This window comes from Gracilinanus agilis, chromosome 4 (genome assembly GCF_016433145.1).
Source record: "Gracilinanus agilis isolate LMUSP501 chromosome 4, AgileGrace, whole genome shotgun sequence".
NCBI lineage: Eukaryota > Metazoa > Chordata > Mammalia > Didelphimorphia > Didelphidae > Gracilinanus > Gracilinanus agilis.
This window is the reverse complement of record NC_058133.1, coordinates 180,985,896-181,008,278: the sequence shown is the minus strand read 5'-3', so window position 1 is coordinate 181,008,278 and position 22,383 is coordinate 180,985,896. Positions and strand designations below refer to the sequence as shown.

General features: G+C 37.6%; 1 protein-coding gene across 1 annotated transcript in view; it reads left to right on the top strand.

Annotated features, from left to right (window-relative positions):
• The window catches only part of LOC123245088 (phosphatidylcholine transfer protein), a 54,213-nt gene that overhangs the window by 15,226 nt on the left and 16,604 nt on the right, over positions 1-22,383 (top strand). Inside the window, exon 2 of the mRNA XM_044673823.1 lies at positions 17,662-17,779. Coding sequence (XP_044529758.1) covers positions 17,662-17,779 — 118 coding nt within the window. The remainder of the gene's footprint in view (positions 1-17,661; positions 17,780-22,383) is intronic.

The following is a 22,383-nucleotide window of genomic DNA, read 5'->3' as shown; positions in this document are numbered from 1 at the left end:
CTTCCTTCCTTCCTTCCTTCCTTCCTTCCTTCCTTCCTTCCTTAGGTGAGAAAACTCACCTAAAAACTAGGTAAAACTTTTTTTTCAAAGCCAACCTCTGAATCATACTGACTGTGTCTCTAGGCAAAATTGGTATAGGGCAGTTCCTATGTCAATAAAATCACAGATCACTCCCTAGACTATTTCTAGCATAACGCTTTACATGTAGTAGGTATTTAAACCATATTTGCCAAATTGAATTATTTACTATTCTTTTTACTATTATATAATGCCTTTATCTCTATTGTAAGTTAAAATGACTTTTTTGGTTAGTGTGAGAATTCAACTACTGTGGATGATATTCCTTTTTTAGAAAGATATTATTTTTCTGTTTCAAACAACCAAAGTATAAATGAACTTTTGAAATCCACCCTATCTATAAATTGAGAATAGCCTGTATGCATTTTCTCTTTTTTATCCACATTATGCTTATCTTCAAAGCAGCAAATAAAAGTGCTTTAATAATCTATGTATCTTTTTCAGTGCCTTGCCCAGGGGAAGTATTTAAAACATATATGTCGATTAAGTATAATAGGAAAAATGTTAGGGTCTGGCAGAATTACATTCATCAGTAGCTATGTTTGCCATAGTTAAAAATAACTCACCCTAAAAGGTTTCTCTAATAGCTAAACACATGGCATGTGGCAGAATAGGGGGCTTTAGAGAGCCTCAAGTGCCATCCTAGGAGCAACATATTACTGTTTTGATCATATGTTTAAAAGTAATATTATATCCTTTGAAAGAATTAAAATCCTATCACAACACAGAGACATAGGAGAGTTTTCTAAGCCATTAGAAGTATCTGTAGGTGTCTCTCAGGGTTTTGTCCTGGGTCTATTTATTTTCTCCCTCTACACTACACCTCCTCAGCTCTATTTTGATGATGATCCTCGACTCTTTTTTGCCTGTCCCAATCTCTCTGTTGATCTCCAGTCTCACATCTTGTAAGTCTCAGATATCTCAAATTGGACATCTTGTAGACATCTTAAACTCAATATGTCCAAAACAGAACTTCCCTAAACTCTTCTTTTTTTTAATTTTTAAAAAAATTTTTATTAGAGAGTTCAGGATTGTCTTCCCAGTCCCTCATTCCAGATTCCACACACTCTCTAATCCCCCACATGTGAGCTATTGCCAGGGCCTTTGAAATATCCCTCAAATATGTCCCCTCTCTCCCCTGACGCTGTCACCACTTTAGTGCAGGCCCTCATCACTTCATGCCTTGATTATTGCAAAAACCTGCTGGTGGGGCTGCCTCTCTCAAGACTTTCCTACTACAATCCATTCTTCATTCACCACTAAAGTGATTTTCTTAAAATGCAGATTTAATCACATCACCCTTCCCCCTACTCAATAAACTCCAGGAACAAATGCATAATGCTTTAATTTGCCATTCAAATCTCTTCATAACTTGGTCCCTACTACACTTTCAATCTTCTTGCACCCCAACACGTTGTACTCTTTTATCCAATGATTCTTGCCTGCTGGCTATTCCAAAAACAAGACAATCCATCTCTTGGCATCAAGCTTTTTCTCTGACTGTCCCTCATGTCTAGAAGACTCCCCCTCCTCTGCTCAGACTACTGACCTCCCTGACTTCTGGTGAGTAAAATCCTACCTTCTAAGGAAGCTTCCTTAACTCTTTTTAGTTCTAGCACTGTCTTTCTTTTATGTACTTCCTGCATATAGCTTGCTTTTTACATATTTGTTTGCATGTTGTCTCCTCCATTAGTCTGTAAGCTCCTTGAGGTCAGAGATTCTTTTGCCTCTTTTTGTATCCTCAGCTCTTATCATAATGCCTGGAACATACTAGGTACTTAATAAATGTTGATTGATTGATTGATTGAAACGTTTTAAGAATAGTTGATAGTATTACATTTTTGGTGGGGTATGAGTATAGTTTTAAAAAATATTGATACATTTTTGTCTTGGCACAACCGATATTTTCCATTAAATACTCAACACTTTACAAGAACCTTTCCACCCCATCCCACCCTTTCTTTCTCTGGAGGAGAACATATATGAGTTATTCTTCCAACAATATTTCTGTTGCTATATATAATCTCTTGTTACTATTCATTTCCCCCTTCATACTTTCATGTAGGTCTTTCCATGTTTTCCCAAAATTAACCTGTTCATCATTTTTTTTTACAGTATGGTAGTATTCTATCATAATCATGTGCCACAGCTTGTTTAACCATTCCCTGACTGATGGTTATGCCCTTGATTTCCAGTTCTTTTTCACCACAAAGAGAACTGCTACAAATAATTTAGGACATATAGTTTCTTTTCCTTTTTCCTTGATCACCTTAGGAAACAGACCTAATAGGGATATTGCTGGGTTGAAGGGTATACATTTTTTGTAAAGAGTTTTATAACTCTTTTGGCATAATTCCAGAATGCTCTGCAAAATTATTGTGGGAGAAACACACATATGTTTGTGGCAGGATCTAATGGAAAGAATGGGAAGCTCAAACCCCATTCAATACAGAAATAAGAAAAGAATTTTATTTGAAGAAGAGGTTTAAGGTGGTAGAAAAGCATAATAGCTATGGAATAGCCTTGGAGCTAGTGGAATACCCTTGGGGCTAATGGGTTAGCCTTGGGGCTAATAGAGTATCCTAAATCGGTGGTGGAGTGGCAGTCAGGTATAGAATAGCAGCTCTATAGCCCTGGGCTGATGGATTAGCCTTTGAGCTGGTGGGGTAATAACTCCATAGCCCTAGACTGAGCCCCATAGGTAATGGAGTAGCAACCCCAGGTGTGGAGAAGCAGCTCCAGGTATGGATCAGGGTTTGCATATTAATTAAGGAGTAGGGGCTTTTCACCTCCCATTTCAGAGGAATTTTCACCTTTCCTGAAAACCCTGGAAAATGGGCATGGCCATATTCATATGGAGGTGTGGTTTTGGGTTTGCCACATACATTATAGGTAATAAGGAGCATGTGCAGTCTTGGGGGATCCTTCTGGACTGCCAGATTCTTTAGTGAGCATGTTCCATGTTTCCCCTATTGTCCACCTTGTCATCATTTGCCATGTGGGAGAGGACTTACTTCTCTCTGGAAAGGGAACATGCAGTGGGGTGGGAGTGCAGGGGAGTACAGCATGGTCCTAACAGTTCAGCAATTAAGGTAGATAAAGAACAATATGAGTAATTAATAAAACAGAGCAGCACAAAGCTGATGTCTAGAATAGAACATTACAGACCCAGTGCATGTGATTGATGATACAGAATGGGTAACTGATCAACAATAGATTTGCAATTCATGCTTGACTAACATTGAAGCCACAGATTTTGCAGTTAATATATAACTAGTGCTAACTGGTGAGAAATACACTATTCCAGAGTAAAGGGTCTGGCTTCTAATACTGCCCCTCACTGCCCAATGCCGGTCTCCATCAAAATGCTTGGATCAGTTCACAATTCCACCAACAGTGGATTAGTGTCCCCCTTTTCCCACTGAAATTTATCATAGGGTTTTTTTGTCTTTCCATGTTTATTTATTTCCATTGCTAGAGTCAATTTGGACCCTGCTTTCTTCATTCTATATCACTTTATATAAGTTACTTATATTTCTCTGGAATCCTCATCTTTTTCTTTCTTATGATAGTTACATTCCTATATGAGTATTTGTTCATTAGTCCCCAATTAGTAAGCACATATTTTATGTCTTAGGTTTTGTTATTCCAAACAATGCTTCTATGAATATTTTTGTATATGTGCTTCTTGCCCTGTCAATTATTTTCTTGGTGTATTTAACCCAATAATATGATTTCTGGGTAAAAGGATTTGAAGAATTCAGGAAATTTTTTGTATAATTAGAAATTGATTTCCAGAATAGCTAGAACTATATACAACTCTATCAACAATCAATAAGTTTATCTTCTCATAGATACTCTAACAATGAGTTATTTTCCTATATTTTATCAATTTTTTTAGTTTGATGCTTGTGATTCAGGGTTATGCATCTGTGAATGTGTGTGTGTGTGTGTATGTGTGTAATCTGCATGTTGGGTAAGTATTCTTTAACTTATTCTTTGAGAGGCAGGCAGGCTACATACCTAGTTTCAGAGTTTTGAGTATCCTGAGGCATTCGTGCCTTTCTTCTTTACTGCAATCAGTTCAAGTTCTCATTGTCTCTGTTCTCCCCATTACTCACAAACTATTAAGGAAAGTGACTAAAGCCCCAGTTCCATTTAATGAGGATTTAAGATGAATTAGCTTTTATAAAAGAACATTTGCTTCAAAAAATATATTAAGAAAACACTAAAAATATTTTTCCCAATACCTCAGGGTATTCATTGCTTAGTTCTTATATAATATCAGTCCTAGATGTTCAAGTTAACGTCCAAATATGGCCTGACTTTCAGGTAAGTTAGTTTGGGTTCCAAAGGTCACTTTTTTTCTTCTTGGGGCATCAGAGATGGACTGGTTGCAAACCTTGGCCAAGATCCAAGCCTCCAAAATTCTTGACTCATTCTTGAGACCTGTGTTTTAATCTCTTTTACCTCAAGCAGAAAAGAAAAACAGTAGAGGATTACAGAGAATCATAAGATTACATGCCCTCTCTCCTCATAGTATTATCTCTCATTGAATTCTGTTAGCAAAGGAGTCACCGTGAGAATTTGCTGAGATGAAGTGAAGAGAGATGTAAGAAACCTACTAAAGTCTTTTGAATGCCTCTGAAACCAACCAAAAAGCCTCTCATTCATTGCATGAGTAGCCAGCTAGGACCAGTTACAGGATGTATAGACATGGTTGGATTTCTCTGAAATATTTCTATTCCACATAATTGAGACTCCTTGAAGAAAGCTTCTCAACTCATCCTGGGAAAGTTGTTATCCCAGAAACTTTGGAAATGTGTCAAACTTTGTTACATATGTATACAAGTATTCGTATATGTCTGTACATATACGTATGTACATATACACATATATCTAGGTATATACATATGTACATATATGTGTATAAATAAACATGTGTGTGTCTGTTTATACACACATATATGTGCAGAGAGGGAGAGAGTGACAGACAGGACAGACAAAAAAAAGAGACCAAACAGCATGGTGTAGTGGGTAGAGCTGGCCTTAAAACCAAGAGGACTTAAGTTCAAATCCCACCTTTGACATGTAGTAATTTGTTACTATGGTTTTTACTTGACTCTTCAATGTTTTAGATAACTCTTTGAAAATAAATGTCACAGATGAAGTGCCAACCTTGGTCGAAGGAGCTTCTTCACTGGGAGCTCCCTGTACTAATGACATTCTAGATCCAGTACCTATTCCACATATACACATATATAGGGATCCAACCTGGGAATAGGATATATGTGTGTGTGTGTGTGTATGTACAATAATATATGTGTATGCACACAAACATATGCCCTAATCTTGTTTATGCCATTATTCTGCACATGCATACAAATATATGTGGTTACAGATGCATGTATATGTAATACAGATCTGTATATGTATATTCACATGTACATTTGTATAAAAGGTGTGTATAATAGAGATTTTCTCTTCTCCTGAAAGAATGATTTAAGTCATCAGTGAAACCTCTTGGAATTCTCTTTTCTTTTTAGTGATCTTTGGTTTGAAAAGATATTTTACCATTGCTGTTTCTGATTTACAACTCCTAAAATAATCGTTGTATTTTCAGACTTTGAGAGTACTTGGTTATCATTGTTGAAGCAGTTGCTAATTATTTGGCCAAACTTGGTGCTGAGTCTAGCTGGCTAAGGTTATGAAAAGCTGCTATTTTGGAAATTCTATAGAGATGAATTCTGAATTTATCAGACAGAAAAGAAAGCAGAAATCTTGGAAGAGACTGATGGATTTTTTTTTCAATATGTTGGCAGGTGTGAGGGAGAGAAAAAAAATTCTTGTTAACTGAAAAAAACTAAAGGTCAAGAAAGAAAAAAACAAGTAATGGTATTTGAAATCATAAATATCATCTTTTTTTTAAGAGTCCAGTTTCTTTTTGTTATCAACTAGTTGTTATTTCAGAGTGAACATTCTTCAAATAAGTGGAGGTGACAATTTTCCTGCACGAAGAAGAAAAAGGATGAATTAGAATAGTCTCTATTTTTTTTATGGTAAGATTTTTTCTTTTTTTTTTTTTTTACTTGAAGAAAACTAATTAATTAATTAATTTAGAGTATTTTCCCATAGTTCCATGATTCATGTTCTTTCTCTCCCCTCCTCCCACCCCCTCCCATAGCCAACAAGCAATTCCACTGGGTTTTACATATGTCATTGATCAAGACCTAGAATAGTCTCTGTATAAAGTCAAACTTTGATTATAGCTTTGGGCTGTATTAACATTATTAGCATTATTTCCATGAAAAGTTAAAATTTTAATTTAATAATTTGTCCTTTCTGGAAATACTGGATGCTGTCTTTTGTGAAATATGTGAATAAAGTTTGGATTTTTGCCTTTTTCTAAAAATCCAAATGTCTGGTGTTTTGAAAACTGACTAAATTCTGTTTCCGTCCTTTTATTACTTTAATCCAAGATGTGAGGAGAGAAAACAACTTTTTCCCAGGGACTGGCTGTGCCTCTTCTATGTTGCTGGCCTACTAAAAATTCAAGGCCATTGAGGAGGAAAATATTTGGGAAGAAAACTATTTGCATTTGTGTGGGCTTGTCCTGATGGTAATTCAAATGATGAGGCTTTGCGAAGATGAATTTGGTGTCAGCAGAGTCAGAGTAACAAAGGTTGTGAAATGCTCTTTTGCCAGGTAAAACTATCATTCCATTTGTCATTTAGCTATGAAATATCTGACATTCAATAGCTCTCAGTTTTCTCAACATGGATTAGCCACTTAATGAGTGTTTTTAAGCTCAGCTTGGCTTCCTTCTTCCCTAGCACCTAGTATTTTTCTGAGCTCTGGCACCTTGATCATATTTCTTAGAGAGACAGAGAGGGTTAGAGGCTGAACCTTGGATTTCATTGGCATAGGGAATTCCCAGGTAAAGAAACTCCTTTGACCAATACATTTTTCTTATAACTTATAACCTTAGAGAAGTTGTTGCTTGCCAAGGGTTTCTAAGCCAAAATTGATCAGAAAACAGGACTTAAGTCTGAGCAATTATGGTTACTTAGGCTATTTCTCTATGCATCAGACCACAGTGCTTCTCCATGAATACTAATTTAAGTAGGAAATATATACAGATTTTAATAAAGATAAACTTGCCTCTACAAGATGATATAGCACATTTTAAGGACAACTAGGAATGATTTGTAGATTATTCATTGTTCTTCCTATACCCATGTCACTGGCCCCTTCATTAAACTGAATAATGATAAAGTCAGTTCGCAGAGTAAGTTGATTTTCCTTCCCACTATTGCTAATATCTGGAGAGGTTCCATTTCCTCCAAAATTTTCATTCCTGAGAGGCAGAAATAAATTAAAAAGGCAGCTTGATCACTCAGGTTCCTGAGAAGAGTGACATTGGGATAAAGTGGGGTGGATAGGGAAGATTTCTCTCCTAGGGGAAACAAAACAAGATCTAAATGGCCATGCATACATTCATCAGTGATCTGTTTCTTAGTGGTGGGGTGGTGGCCACCCTGCTGATTTATAGTGATTTACAGATTTAGACGTGCAGACATAGCAGGATAGAGATCAGTCTTGGTGAAACAGGCTGGTGGTAGTGGTGGAAATGAGCCAGTGGGAACAGTGGGTATAGCGATGAAGATAGGGGTTTGTATTCTTGGCCAGCAAGTCACTTTACTATTGATTTCAGGCTCAGGTTATTCAGCCCTACCAGTCATTGGGAACATTCATTGAGTCAGGAGGAATTTCCCTCTCCTTACCCCTACACAAAAATGGCATAAATGGGAATAGGTTAGTTTAAGGAAAGGTATTTTCTGTAAATGTGTCCTCACTCATTTGAATAACTTCTAACTTGATAGAATTTGCAATGTTCTTTAAGGTTTCCTTAACATTTTGCTTAGGAGTGTATCTGCTGTTCAGGGAGTACCAAAACCTCTTTTGAGTAGCCTTTTCAGGGCTGCTCATCTACCTTTGGTTGCCATGTTTTACGCAATTCTCATGTCCAGTTCCAAGAAGCTGTGATATGTTCAGCAGCCACACTCCAGTGAAACCATCTGGCAGATGAGTTAATCCAGTTTGAAGATAACCATTGGGCTAGTATGGGGGATGTCTTCCCCAAGTATGTGAATATTTCCCCTGGCAAAGAGGTGGATGAGAGCAATTTGTTCCACTTGGAGCTTGGTTAGCTATTGAAGATGCCAAGATTATTCACTTCATCCCAGGCCATCGCCAGTCATCCTGACTTTTGTCTTGCCACTAAATTTCAATGACTGGAGGAGAGAGAGAGAGAGAGAGAGAGAGAGAGAGAGAGAGAGGCTTATGACTGTGCAACTCTGACTCACTAAATTCAATTTATGGTGCTTTTAGATGAACAACTTAGGCTATTTTAATCATTCTCAGAGCAATCCAGTAAGATGTGACCATTTTCTATTTTTTGTTGTTGTTGTTTTCCTTTTGCTGTCATTTTATTCGTTGTTTTCTAAACTCCCACTGCCAATACAAATCAATTAAGTCATCTAAAATTATAGTCTGAGAACATTGCTTAAGGTACTTAGAAATTAAATGGCTTGTCCAGGATCATGTAACTAATCTGTCAGAGGCAGGACTTGAACCCAGGTCTTCCCATCTCCATTTTCCACCCTTGATATTGCCTCCTGCTACCACATTTATTAGCTCCATTTTACAACTGAACAAACTGAGGCTGATTGAGGTTAAATGACTTGCCTGGTTGTCATAGCTGGTAAATGCTTGGAGTCATATAGATGCTAAATAAGCTGGGTAGTACAATGGAAAGCCCTCTGGGCCTGGAATCAGGAAAATTTGGGTTTAAATTTAGCTTCAGATACTTACTAGCTATGTGAATTTAGACAAGTCACTTAACCCTGTTTGCCTCAGTTTGCCTCTATAAAACCTACTTCTCAGGGTTGTTATAAAGATCAAATGAGATAATATTTTTTAAACTCTTACTTTCTTAGTAATAACTTTCTTAGTAACAATTTTAAGAAAGTAGAGCAAGGGCTGGGTAAATGAGGTTAAGTGACTTGCCTGGGATCACATAGCTCTGAAGTGTCTGAGGCAGAATTTGAACCCAAGACCTCTCATCTCCAGGCCCAAATATCTATCTATTAAGCCACCAACTGCTCCTTGAGATAATTTTTAAAACATTTAGCACAGTGCTTGACATATAGTAGGCACTATTTAAATGTTAGCTATTATTAGCTATTACATATTTGAGGGGTTTTGGTAAATTAAGTCTACTTTGTTCTACATCTAGGACTTTATTCACCATCCCCCCCTCATCCCTAACTTGATGCCATTGTGGCTATATGCTTTAAGACTTGGTAAGAGCACATAATATGCCTTGTCTTCAAGAGCTAATGTGCTCCATTGGAATCAGTGGATCATACAGGTAGAGGAAATCTTAGAGGAGACCTCAGTTTGAATCTGATGCCTACTAGGTATGTGATCCTGGACAGTTCACTTAATTTCCCTGGACAGTTCACTTAATAAGTTAAGTCATCTGAGAAAAAGTGATGCAATGGATAGAATGCTTGGCCTATAAATTAGGAAGACTCACCTTCCTGAGTTCAAATCTGTTTTCAGACACTTAGCTGTCTGACCCTGGGCAAGTCAGTTAACCGTGTTTGCCTTAGTTTTCTCATCTGTCAAATGAGCTGGAGAAGAAAATGGCAAACTACTTCAGTATCTTTGCCAAGCAAACTACAAATGAGGTCGTGGAAAATTGGATATAATTGAAAACAATTGATAATATCTCATAAATTGTTATGGGGCTTAAATGAGATAATGCTTCTAGAGTCTTATAGATATACCAATAAACATCTTATCACTTTCTGTCTTGGGGGATGAGTGGGGAGATATATTCTATCATGAGCTGCTATTTTAACCTTTGGTGAACATATTCTTTGTTATTTCAATTTCTTGGTAAGTATGGTACCTACCATGTACCAGGCATTGCACAATGTGCTGAGGAAGAGATAAAGATGAATAAAACATAGCCAGTGCCTGCACTTTTAAGGTATTTGCAATCTGACCATGAAAATAAAAATAAAGTAGTAAGAGTTGGTGTTTTTAAAATGTTTTAAGAAGACACTTCACATATTATTCTAATATTACATATTATACCTTACTCTCATTTGAATTTCACAACAATCCCATAAAGTAGAGGATATTATTATCTCCATTTTACAGATGAGGAAACTAAGCCTGTCAAAGGTTAAATTTGTCAAGACAACTAGAGTCTGAGGCAGCCTTTAAACTCAGGTCTTTCTGGCTCCAAGTCAAGTACTCTGCTACTGTTTCTCTTAGATAAGATGTAGAAGACAGTTTCTTATGAAAATAGGGTCATCCATGGGGATTAGACTTTTTAAAATGTAGCCCATAAAAGCCTATTTAATAGTGTAGAAGGAATACTCTATGACAATGTTGGTGAACGTTTTAGAGAATGAGTGTCCAAACTGTACCCTCATGTCACATATGAGATGCCCCATTACCCCCCCAGACAGGGGAAGGAGGAAGCATTCCCATTGGGCTACTGGGAAGAGGGGTGGATGATATGAAAAATGTCCTTAGGCATGGTGGAGAGGGAGAAGGGAGCATCCCCTCCAGCATGTGTGCCATAGGTTCCCCAACACAGCTCTATGCTGCTATAATAGGCATGATCTGTACATGACCAGGACGGACATAGTCCTTACCCACTGGGGCCTTACAAATTAGTTAGGGAACTATGATATAAACATGTAAGAAGTTATTAGAATAAGAACTAAATGAAGATTCAGCACAACTATCCAAGAGATAGGAGAGATCCCTTGATCTGTTGCACAGGGAAGTTCCTGAAATGTGCTTTAGCAAGGGGCTAGAGAATGAACCTCAAGATAGTGATGATCCCTGAGGAAGCCCCCATCATGTTATACTGCTGTTTCTTTGTAATGTCTAATTTGACTTCAAATATATAATCATCTTTATTTTACTTGATATAGGCATACCATTCTCATTGCTTAGAGTAGCTTCATTTTAAAAATTTTAGATTCAGTAAAAGGAAAATAAAGGAAAGGAAGATGAAAAATTTTCCTGAGAAAACTGGCAAAGAAATGGTAAAGAAAAGGAAAAGGAAATTAAAGAGGTCATATTAGTGTATATGGAAAAAAATGTAATTAAGAAAGATTTAACAGAGAGCTGATTATCTGAACTGCAAGAAAGGAAAAGTCAAGGGGAAAGTAAGTCATAATTGCTATACCTTCTGGGAAAGTGGTGGGGAAGAAATATTTTTGTAGATTCCAGTAAAAGTTCTGGGTTGGTGTAGGGAATGGAAGGAAGTATACAATGACTGTCTCACTTAGAATCCATCAATCATTCAACAGGCAGGTATTAAGTGCCAACTATTAAATGCCAGGCAACAGGTTGCCTTCTTTTCTTTCCTATATGTAACCTCCTATACCAAACTTCCTCCAAATTTCCCTATTGCTATTGAAGATGGTACCATTCTTAAAGTCACTCAAGTTTGGGATCCCATAGTCATCTTTAGCTTTTCTCACTCCTTCATGTTTAATATCTAGTAAGTTGCCACACTTTGTTAATTCCACCTTTCCAATAATTCTCTGTTATCCATTCCTGCTCACACATCTGCCACTCTCTCATTACTTGTCTGGGCTATTTCACTATTGGTTCTCTTGTTTCTTCCATATTTTCTCCTCTAATTCATCACAGTTCTAGCTTTAACCATCCAGTTTGACATTTAGATAAAAAAAAAAAAGAAAATACAGTCTGGCTCCAGTCTACATTTCTGGACTCTTTTCATGTATTCCTCCTTCATGTACTCTGTGTTCCTATTAGACTGGCTTACCTGTCGTTTCCTGACCTTAGGGTTACATCTCCCATTTCTGTGTCTTTGCACAGATTGCTTCCTTTGCTTGGAATGTGTTCCTTTCTCACCTCCACTTTTGAGAATCTTTATCTTTGGGGCAAGTAGATGACTCAGTGGATAGAGAGCCAGGCCTGGAATTAGGAGGACCTGGGTTCAACTCTGACCTCAGACACATCCTAGCTGTACTAATTTTTGGTGGTAGGTTTTGGGAGAAGTACAAAGATGATAAGATATGGTCTTTCTACATTTGTGTGTTGCCTGGATACCCTAATCTCTATGGTTTTATAAATTTGTAACTTTAGAGGGCAGCTAGGAGGCTCAGTGGATTTAGAGCCATGCCTAGAGATGGGAGGCCCTGAGTTCAAATGTGACCTCATATATTTCCTAGCTGTGCCATCCTAGGCAAGTCCCTTAATCCCCACTGCCTAGCCCTTATTACTTGTCTGCTTTGGAACCAATATACAGTGTTGTTTATAAGACAGAAGATAAGGGTTTAAAAGAAAATCGTGGCCCTTCGTTATGTAGGGCTGTGAGGGATGGGAACATAAAGGTAGATGATCCCCTCTGGCTGCCCCTCCTTAGAGATAGAACAAACTCAAAGATATTTGTAGACCCCAAGTGTTGAATTGGGTTCAATTAGACATTGGAGTCTGGGAGCCACTGCTCAGTGGCGAGGACTGGATTAAGATCCTTAATTACAGCTATATCTTTTCAGTTCAGAGACACAACTCTCTGTTCTGTGTCTTACTTGTCCAAGTCTCAAGAAACTTGGAAAAGCTACAGAAGAGAATAATGAAGATGATTCTTGGTCCTGTTAGTAGAATAGACATGAGTTGTTCTGAGACAAAAGGGATTAAATTAAGGTTTCCTGGACCATTAGAAGGATTAGAAAAATATGATTCATCACTAACATAAATGCATATAAGCCATTTAAATGGAAGAAAATCAGCAATGGCTTTATTATTTTTTTCCCTGGGAGCTATAAAGGATTATTAAGGGGATGGGAGTTATGAATGCCAAGATCAAACCAGGTCACATTTATAAGGAAGTGTCAACTTTCCTTGAATTGGCTCCCTTTTACAATTAATATGAGTAAACCTAGCAATAAAATTTCTCAAAGTAATTGCTATCTCACCACTACAAATGAAATACATAGTTTCAGTGGTTTAGACAGGATAAAGGTACTCCACTTCACCCCAATTAAGGTTTTCAAATACTTTATCTATACTTGTAACAGGTCTCATGTGTATGAAGATAGGAGAAATACATAGTGACTTTTTTTAAAATTGAGAACTGTAGTCTAATGAATCAAAAAAGACTTAAGTTCAAGTCCTACTGTTGACATATACTGGCTGTGTGACTTTAGGCACGTTTCTAAATCAATGCTTTTGAACCCAGGCTTTCCTAACTCCAAGTTTTACTCTCTAGCTGTCATGCTGTACTACATCTCTAATTCATTTATATCTGTGACCCAGGCAACCCTCTCAGACTGTAAGTGGGAGATAATAAATTGACGTGCACATTTGTAGAGGGTGTTTTCTCATTTGGAAGTTCCCCATGCTAATGCAACCACAGGCTCTGACCCTATCCCTAAGTTTAAAATGATGAGCCCCTAGGGAAAGCACTTTCCCATGTGTTTTCTCAGTTGAGCCTCAAAATAACCTGGGGAAATAGGCACTGTATTATTTTCATTTTGCAGTTGAATAAACTGAGAATCAAAACATGATTATCGAGTGCCTACTATGTACAAGATAACTTGTTAAATTGCTGTGTTTTCAAAAACACAGATTTAAAAACCATACCTGTCAGCAAGGAGCTAATTTTCTATGAACTGAAAAAAACACAGGATTCTAGCTGAAAGAGCCTTAAGTCTCTAATGAGCCCCTCCTAGAGTTTTAGAACTGGTGGACAATTCGTGCCTAGGAGAATGGACACTGATGCCAGCCATCAGGATGCAAATTTTGACCTATGTAGATCTTAAGTGAAAATTTAAAATTGTTTCTCATTTCTTATGTTGGAAATTTTTCTGATTTTTTTTTATGTTTGGAAACAAGCAGAGTATACTTGTTTATTTACATGAAAACCTTTAGTTAGGAGATATGACCTATAAAATCTTGTTTTTTTCTGTCATTCACTTGTGGTCAAGAGAAATTCAGGAGAAATTCAAGGCAATCAAGTGGCAAGATGGATAGATCACCGTACTTCAAATCAGACCTGAGTTCAAATTCCATTTTAGATACTTACTTTGTGACCCTATACATGTCACTCAACCACTCTGTTTCCTCATCTGTAAAATGAGGGGAAGAATAGTGTCTATCTCAAAGGGTGGTTTTGAGGATCTAATGAGATAATCTATGTAATGCGCCTTACAAACCCTAAATTGCTATGTTAATATTAGTTAGTATTATTATTATTCCTCCTAGGGGTGAAAAAGTGGATCACATCTTTGGGGAAGCTTTTGATAGTAAGTAGTAGGAAGTGGGAGAGAGATGGAGAAGGGCTATGAGCATGGCAAAACCCTCTGAGAGTCCTATGTTCCTGATATCTTCTTAGAGGCAAACATTCCCTTTTGGACTCTGAGGGGATTTATCTCTTCCTGTTCCCATCTTCACCTCCAGCTGCCCTTTTCCAACACACTTCCACATTGCGAAGACAGTGGGATTTATAAGTTTGTGCAGACAACAAGCATTCATTATTGAATTTATTTATTAAGCTTACTATGTGTCAGGCATTGTGCTAAGTGTTGGGGATATAAATACAAGCAAAAAGAAAAGTCCCTGCCCTCAAAGAGTTTGCATTCTGAGAAGACAACATGTGAAAAGGGGCTGACAAGGGGTTGATGGTGATGATAATTGGAGGTGATGCAGGGGGTTGAAATCTGAAAAATTCTTCCCAGAGGGGAATGAAGGCTAATTAATCACCTAGGGCCCATCGCCAAAATAGAACCTATTGAAGAACTGAACAATGGATGAGGAGAAAAGGGGTGGACATGGCAGAGGGTTATGCCAGGGATGGGCAGAAGTACAGCTGGGAGATATTAAATGTTAGACTGTACATTGTTCCCCTATTAAGAGCATGCTTACTGGAGCAGAGGCCTTTCAATCATACAGATATCTTTAAAACATCAAAAAACTTCAAAGCTCTCTATTCCCTCCCATCCCTTTTAAATAGTTATATAATTAGTCTCTGTTGATTAAAGAGATGCTTATCAACATGTTCTTTTTTTTTAACCCATACCTTTTTGTCTTAGAATCAATACTATGTATTGGCTCCAAGGCAGGAGAGTGGTAAGGGCTAAGCAATGGGAGTTAAGTGACTTGCTCAGGGTCACACAGCTGGGAAGTGTCTGAGGTCAGATTTAAATCTAGGACCTCCTGTCTCTAGGCCTGGCTCTCAATCCACTGAGCCACCCAGTTGCCCCCTGCAACACATTCTAGATGTGCAGATGGTTTCCCTGACCCTTTGGAGGAAATTGAGTGCTGGGTGTGGGTAGGTGTGGATATGGATGTGGGTGTGTGGTGGTGGCAGAGTGGTGGGCTTAATGCCCCACAGATTGGGAGCTGCTGCTCTAAAGAGAGTTTTTTCTGTCTCAGTGGTGGTTTGATCAAAAAATAGCTGTGTACCCTGTTCATAGTCTCTGGTAAATATGTATGTTTATGTCATCTATAATGATGTCAACATTAATGTTGATATAGTCTGATACATGTATATATGCATATGTAAAAACATACATATATATTATATATGTGTATGTTTATATATTGCTGCCCCCATTCAGATCTTTATAAGAATTCTTACATCTTCTTCCTGCATATGATTATATATTGTGTTCTGACAGGCAAGGTCCGTGTCTTGAAAAGTAGCTTGGCAAACAAGTGAGAGAACTAGATTTGCAATCCAGAAGTCCTGAGTTCAATTCCTACCTCAGATACTAATCAGCACTCTGCCCCTGGTCCAGTTGCTTAAACTTTTCTTTCCTTCTTTTCCTCATGTATTAAATGGAAATGATAGTAATATTTCACAGAGTTCTGGTAAATGTTAAATAAAATAATTCACATGAAGTTCTTTGCAAAATTTTAATTTTGGGGGCACCAGACCTGTGTTCTTATTCATGTGGGAAAATCTCAACCAATCAATAAGTCAAGCAATAAGTACTTATTCAATATCTTTTATATTCTAAGCATTAAGATTTTTACTAATATGGTGAAAGAAACAAGCCTTATTCTCAAAAAAACTAACATTATAACTGGGAAACTAATAAATTCTTTTGTCTACCAACAGAGATCAGCACCTTCCTTCTAATTTAAATTTGGGAGAGTATACACCCAGGATTCATGGAGAAGATATTCTATAGTTACTATTCTCTTTCTAGGAATTCATGTTTATTTGATCTAATTGATCACCTTAACCTTTGAAAATAAATGCATTCATGGGGCTAGAGTACTATTGTTTTCTAAGTGAAGAACCAAGGAGTACCCTGTTTAGGGATAGACATTCCCTCAGGACATAACTTGTTATTGCAAGTTTCGAAAGGTAGCTTAGAAGCAGGATGCTACAAATGGATTTAAAGATCTGTTGAAATAATTCTAGATTACTCAAGGGGTCCACTAGCTGCAGACTGAGAATCACTGCATTAGTCCAAACCTCATTTAAAAAATAGCAGTAAAGCTGACACTCAAAGAGGGGAATTGACTTAATTAAGTTGCCTTCGTCACTATAACTATTTATTAGAAACCAGGCATCCTACCTCCAAGGCCATTGTTCTTCCTGGTATATTAGCCTGGCTTCCTTTTTGAAGGAGTCCAATTACATTGTTGCTCCTTACCTTATCCACTACACTGTGTGTAGCTTTACTCTCAGAAATGAAAATCCATGAGAATGTCAGCAAGGCAGAGATTGGGAATGATAGGATATTGGATAGAGATTGCAATATGATGGAAAGCTAACTCAGGACTAGGACACTGACAGATACGGCCCACAAAACACCATGGTAGGGCAGGTAGGTAGTTCAGTGGATAAAGACCACCAGGCCTAGAAATGGGAGGTCTGGGTTCAAAACTCTTCTCAGACATTTCCTACCTATGTGACCCCGTGCAAGTGACTTAACCCTTATTGCCTTGCCCTTATTGCTTTTCTGCCTTGGAACTGATATATTAGTGTCTCTTCCAAGACAGAAGGTAAGGGGTTTAAAAAAACAAAAAACTCCTCCATGGCTAAATATAGGAATCCTGAGTACTCCCTTACATCTCCCTGGAGTAGCTAGATGGCGCAATGGGTAAAGTACTAGGTTTGTAGTCAGGAAGATTCATTTTTCTAAGTTAAAATCTGACCTCGGACACTTACTAGCTGTGTGACCCTGGGCAAGTCACTTAACCCTTTTCGTTCCAGTTTCCTCATCTGTCAATTGAGCTGGAGAAGGAAATGGTAAACTGCTCCTGTACTTTTGCCAAGAAAATTGAGTCACAAAGAGCCAGCCACCACTGAAATGCCTTGACAACAACAAATAGTGCAGTGACTGACCTTTGAGACTAGAGTCCAGAATGCTTGAGTTAAAAATCTGCCTTTAGACACAGCTGTATGACCTCAGTCAAGTTGCTCAGATTTTTATTTTTTTTTTTTAGTATTTTGATAGTGGTGGTCAACTAATTTTTTCTTTTCTTTCTTTTTTTTTTTAACAGCAATCAGGATTTTATGATTATAAAGCCTTTGGTGATTTCAAGGATTGTTCTCCATCCCTGTATGCAGAGGTGTATATGGACTTAGAATATAGAAAGCAATGGGATGCATATGTTAAAGGTGAGTGGAGTCTTCTGTCTTAGAATCAACACTGTGTATTGTTAGGATTAGCATTCTCTGGAGACTGTATATTAATTTATGATTATTTATTAGATAGTAAAAGTGGGTAAAGACACACAGTCACATAGCCAGTCATCTCACTAATCTGAGTCTCTGTTTGCTAGCAAAGAGATTGCACTCGAACTGCTCCACCAGGCAAGTCGCCAGACCAAGAGCCTGCTGCTTCCTCCATCCATAACTCGTAACCCAGTGATGTCACATTTTCTGGGTCTCCCTAGTTGGAAGGAAGACCTCCATCTAGGTCAGAGGCCAGTCTTCCTGACGCCAGGTATCATGTGGGACATGAGGCAAGCATCTTCCAAGGGCAAGGAAGCCGCAAAATCTCTGTAGTCCTCCTATAGTCACATGTGTGCCCTATCAAAGGATGGGCTGAGACCATTATGGATTTTCAGAGCTTTCCTTTCTAAAAAGAAAGAGGGGTCCAAATTTATATTTAATTCACACAATCTCCCTTCTTATTCTTTGGAAGGTTAACATGTTAGTCTCTCCATTGAATCATCCCATATAGAATATTTGTACATTTCAGGATTGTCTCACCGAGATGCTTTTACATTTCACGGAGGGTTTAGCTACATTTGGGTATTTCTTATATTAAAAAATGATTGATTGACAAGGATTCCCCTTTTTTGGCACAAGGGTTTTACAAATAAAGATAAAATAATGGGCACATGGAAGGAACAGAAGTGGAAGGAGGGCCCAACTCTCCACAGTTAAGTTCATTAATATCTAAAGAGTCACTCAGAGTCTCATGATGTAGTATTTAATTTCTGAGTACATACCCTATTGCTGTCATCTTTTTAGTCTGTCTGGAGTCATGATGGTCCTTACAGCATCTTCCATAGGAAGTTTGCTTTCCTGATCCAGGTTATTGTTGATATCATTCCCTAAAATTACTTTAAAAAGATCTTAGTCTGTGAACCTTTAGGATAACTTCACATTCCCCTCTCAGGAAGATGAGCTATTGCTCAGGATCTAATCCTTTATACAAGCACATGTATAACCTGATGGTAACAGAAAATAATGTTCCAACAATATTCGTGCCAAGGCAGAAGAATGGTAAGGGTTAGGCAGTGGGATTTAAGTGACTTCCTCAGGGTCATACAGCTAGAAAGTGTCTAAGGTCAGATTTGAACCCAGGACCTTCCTTCTTTGGGCCTAGCTCTTAATTCACTGAAACAGCCTTATAGTTTACTTTAAAATACCTCCAAAATAGTTTACTCTCATTTACTACACACATGTAAGCAAGCTTTTCTGCATATAATTTGCAATGGCAGATAAATCCAAAAACTATATTTGCCAAGGGAATATAGCATATTTGGTTTTTGAGGGTTGAGGTATAGTTATAGATTTAGCTTTTTGTTTGACTCAAGTTTATATAAAAAATGAGTAGGCCTTCACTGAGGGCATACTGGTTATTAAGGATAGGAAGAGAGAAGAGAGAAGGGATGTGGAGTTAAGGGGAAAACAAAAATATTCCAAACAGCAATAGGGATTTAAAAATTCCTCTTCAGATCCTGCAAGGTGAATTCAATTTAATAAGCATTTTTGAGCACCTACTACCCACAAGATATTGTGTTAGGGGCTGGGAATTGAAAGACAAAAGAAAAAAGGAAAAGTCTCCATACTTAGAGTGCTAGTATTCTATTAGAAGAATGATTGAAATTAAAAGACCTCAGGACTAATCCTCCTTATTCAATGAGATCCACATTTCTTTTATCAGAGGTGCTTCCAAACTATTCTCTCTTCTCCTTTTTTTTTCTTTTTCTTTCCCTTCTTTTAAAAAATTATTTATTCAGAATATTTGTTCATGGTTGCATGATTCATGTTCTTTCCCTCCCTTCTTCCTCCCCTCCTCCCTGAGCTGACAAGCAATTCTACTGGGTTTTACATGTATCATTGTTCAAAGCCCATTTCCATATTATTCATATTTGTAGTAGAGTGATCTATTAAAGCCAAAACCCCAATCATATCCCCATCGAACCACGTGATCAATCATATGTTTTTCTCATAAGTCCCTCATAATTGTCCTGGATCACTGTAGTACTGCTGGTAGAGAAGGCCATTATATTGGATTGTGCCACAGTGTATCAGTTCTGTGTATAAGGTTCTCCTGGTTCTGCTCCTTTCACTCTGCATCAATTCATGGAGGTCATTCCAGTTCACATGGAATTCCTCCAGTTTATTGTTCCTTTTAGCACAATAATATTCTATCACCAATAGATACCACAATTTATTGAGCCATTCCCCAATCAAAGGTCATCCCCTCATTTTCCAATTTTTTCCACCACTAAGAGCAGCTATAAATATTTTTGTATGAGTCATTTTCCTTATTATCTCTTTCGGGTATAACCCCAGCAGAGATGGCTGGATCAAAGAGCAGGCATTATTTTAAAGCCCTTTGGGCATAATTCCAAATTGTACTCCAGAATGGTTGGATTAATTCACAACTCTACCAGCAGAATATTAGTTTCCCTTTCCTTCTTAAAAATTATGGATATATATATATATATATGCTTTTATATAGCAGGAATGTATCTGTATAGAAGTTGAATTACATTTTATGGATTCTGGATAGATTCCTTCATAAAGGAAAGCCATGGGGAAGTTTCCTGTAAACCAAGTAAGTTTCCCCTTGTTCATGTTCCCTTAATCTGCATTTTAACATGGCAGGGTTGCTAAAATGGCAGAGCATACTTGTACACTGTCCATATCCATACTTGTACACAGACCCTTCCACTGCTTGGTATTGGCTTTGGCTGAGTATTGTAATATTCAGTAAGTGTGTAGGTGACTTTCCCAACATCTGAAGAGCCAAAGACATAAAGGAGGCTATAATGGCTTGGTATGGCCCGTTTCTCTAGCATGTGTTTCCGAACTTGGCAGGGACCTTGGTCTCAGTACCAAGGAAGAAAGGAGCGCTAGCATTTCCAGACAGAGGAGAGCAGGGGTCCTGAGTCACAGTTCTAGGGTCAAGAGGAACATTAGAACTCTAGAACTTGCAGCTCCAGGGGAATAAGGTCATTTATTGGATAAAGACCAGAGCTAAGTGGTGCTTGAGTGGGGAGAGAGAAGGGCACTTATGCAAGCGATATAGATATAGAAATGATAAGATTTCAAGGAATAATTGAATATGTGGGATAAGAAAGAGTAGGGAATCAAAGATTTATTGGCAAGGTTGTGAATCCTGGATATCAAAAAGTATGATGGTACCCTTGATGGGAATGGGGACATTTGGAAGAGGGGAAAATTTCTCTGATCAGCATATTGATCAGCCATAATTCCATAAGACTCATGATGAAACAAACCTACTTCCTGAAAGAGGAGTGATAGATTCAAAGTAAAAATTAAGACCTGCTTGGAAGAGACCAATGTGGGAATTATTTTGCTTGGTTACATGTGTTTATAAGAAGTTTTGTATTTCTTTTTTTCTCAGAGAGGGAGAAAAGGACAGATGTTAATTGATTAAAAGAAATAAAATTTTACTATTAAAAAAGGGAAGGTTTGGGAGAAGATAATAATGAGTTCTGCTTTGGAGTGAGATGGAATTTCAGATGCCTATGCAAATGTGAAACATGATGACTTCAGTCTGAAGTTTAAGAGAGAACTAGAACTGTGGGGATCATCTCTACAGAGACAATAATTGAAACCATGAGAATTGATGAGATGAATTGATGAGTGAAATTATAAAAGGATTAAAGATAGAACCTTGTGGTAGAGCCACATCTAGTAGGTATAACATAAGTAGAGAAATAGTAAAGAAGCCTGAAAATGAACAACCAGTGACAGGTAGGAAGAGAAGCAGGAGAGAAAAACATCATTAAAACAAACAAATAAACAAACAACAGAAAGGAGAGAATACCTAGGAGAAGAAGACAATCAATAATGTCAAATGTAATAGAGTTCCAAAAGGATGAGGACTGAGAAAAGTCCAGTAGATTAGTCAATGAAAGAAATTACTAATGACTTTTGAGAATGACATTTCCATTGATTAAAGAGGTCAGAAGTCAGAGTGCAGAGCATTTAAAAGAAAGTGAGAAGTAGTACTCAGTGTAGATGACTTTTTCAAGAAGTTTAGCTGAGAAAGTGAGCAGGAGATAAAGGACAATAGTTAATAGGGCTGGTAGTTAGGATTATTTAAAGATCAGCATTTTCATAGGCAGAAATAAGAGACCTAGCAGTTAGAGATTGGAGATTACTGTGTGAGTGGGATGAAAATTGGAGTGATACCCTGCTGGAAATCATGGGAAGAGAGATGATATAAAAGATTCATATAGAAAGGCTGGCCTTGGAAATGAGAAGGGTCAATTCTTCATCAGAAACTTGAGTAAAGGGAAAGGTAGATGAGATGATTTAAGACAGATGAACATGAAATATGAGGAAGTGAAGAGAGAACTCATGGCACATGACTAATTTTCTTAGAGAAATATGAGAGAAGACTTTTAGCTAAGAGTGGTTGGAGGAAGCTTGAGGAGAGAAGTACCACAAATGCAGAAGTGAATTACTGGGATAGAGAATCAATTAGGAGAATTACATTAATTAGGAGT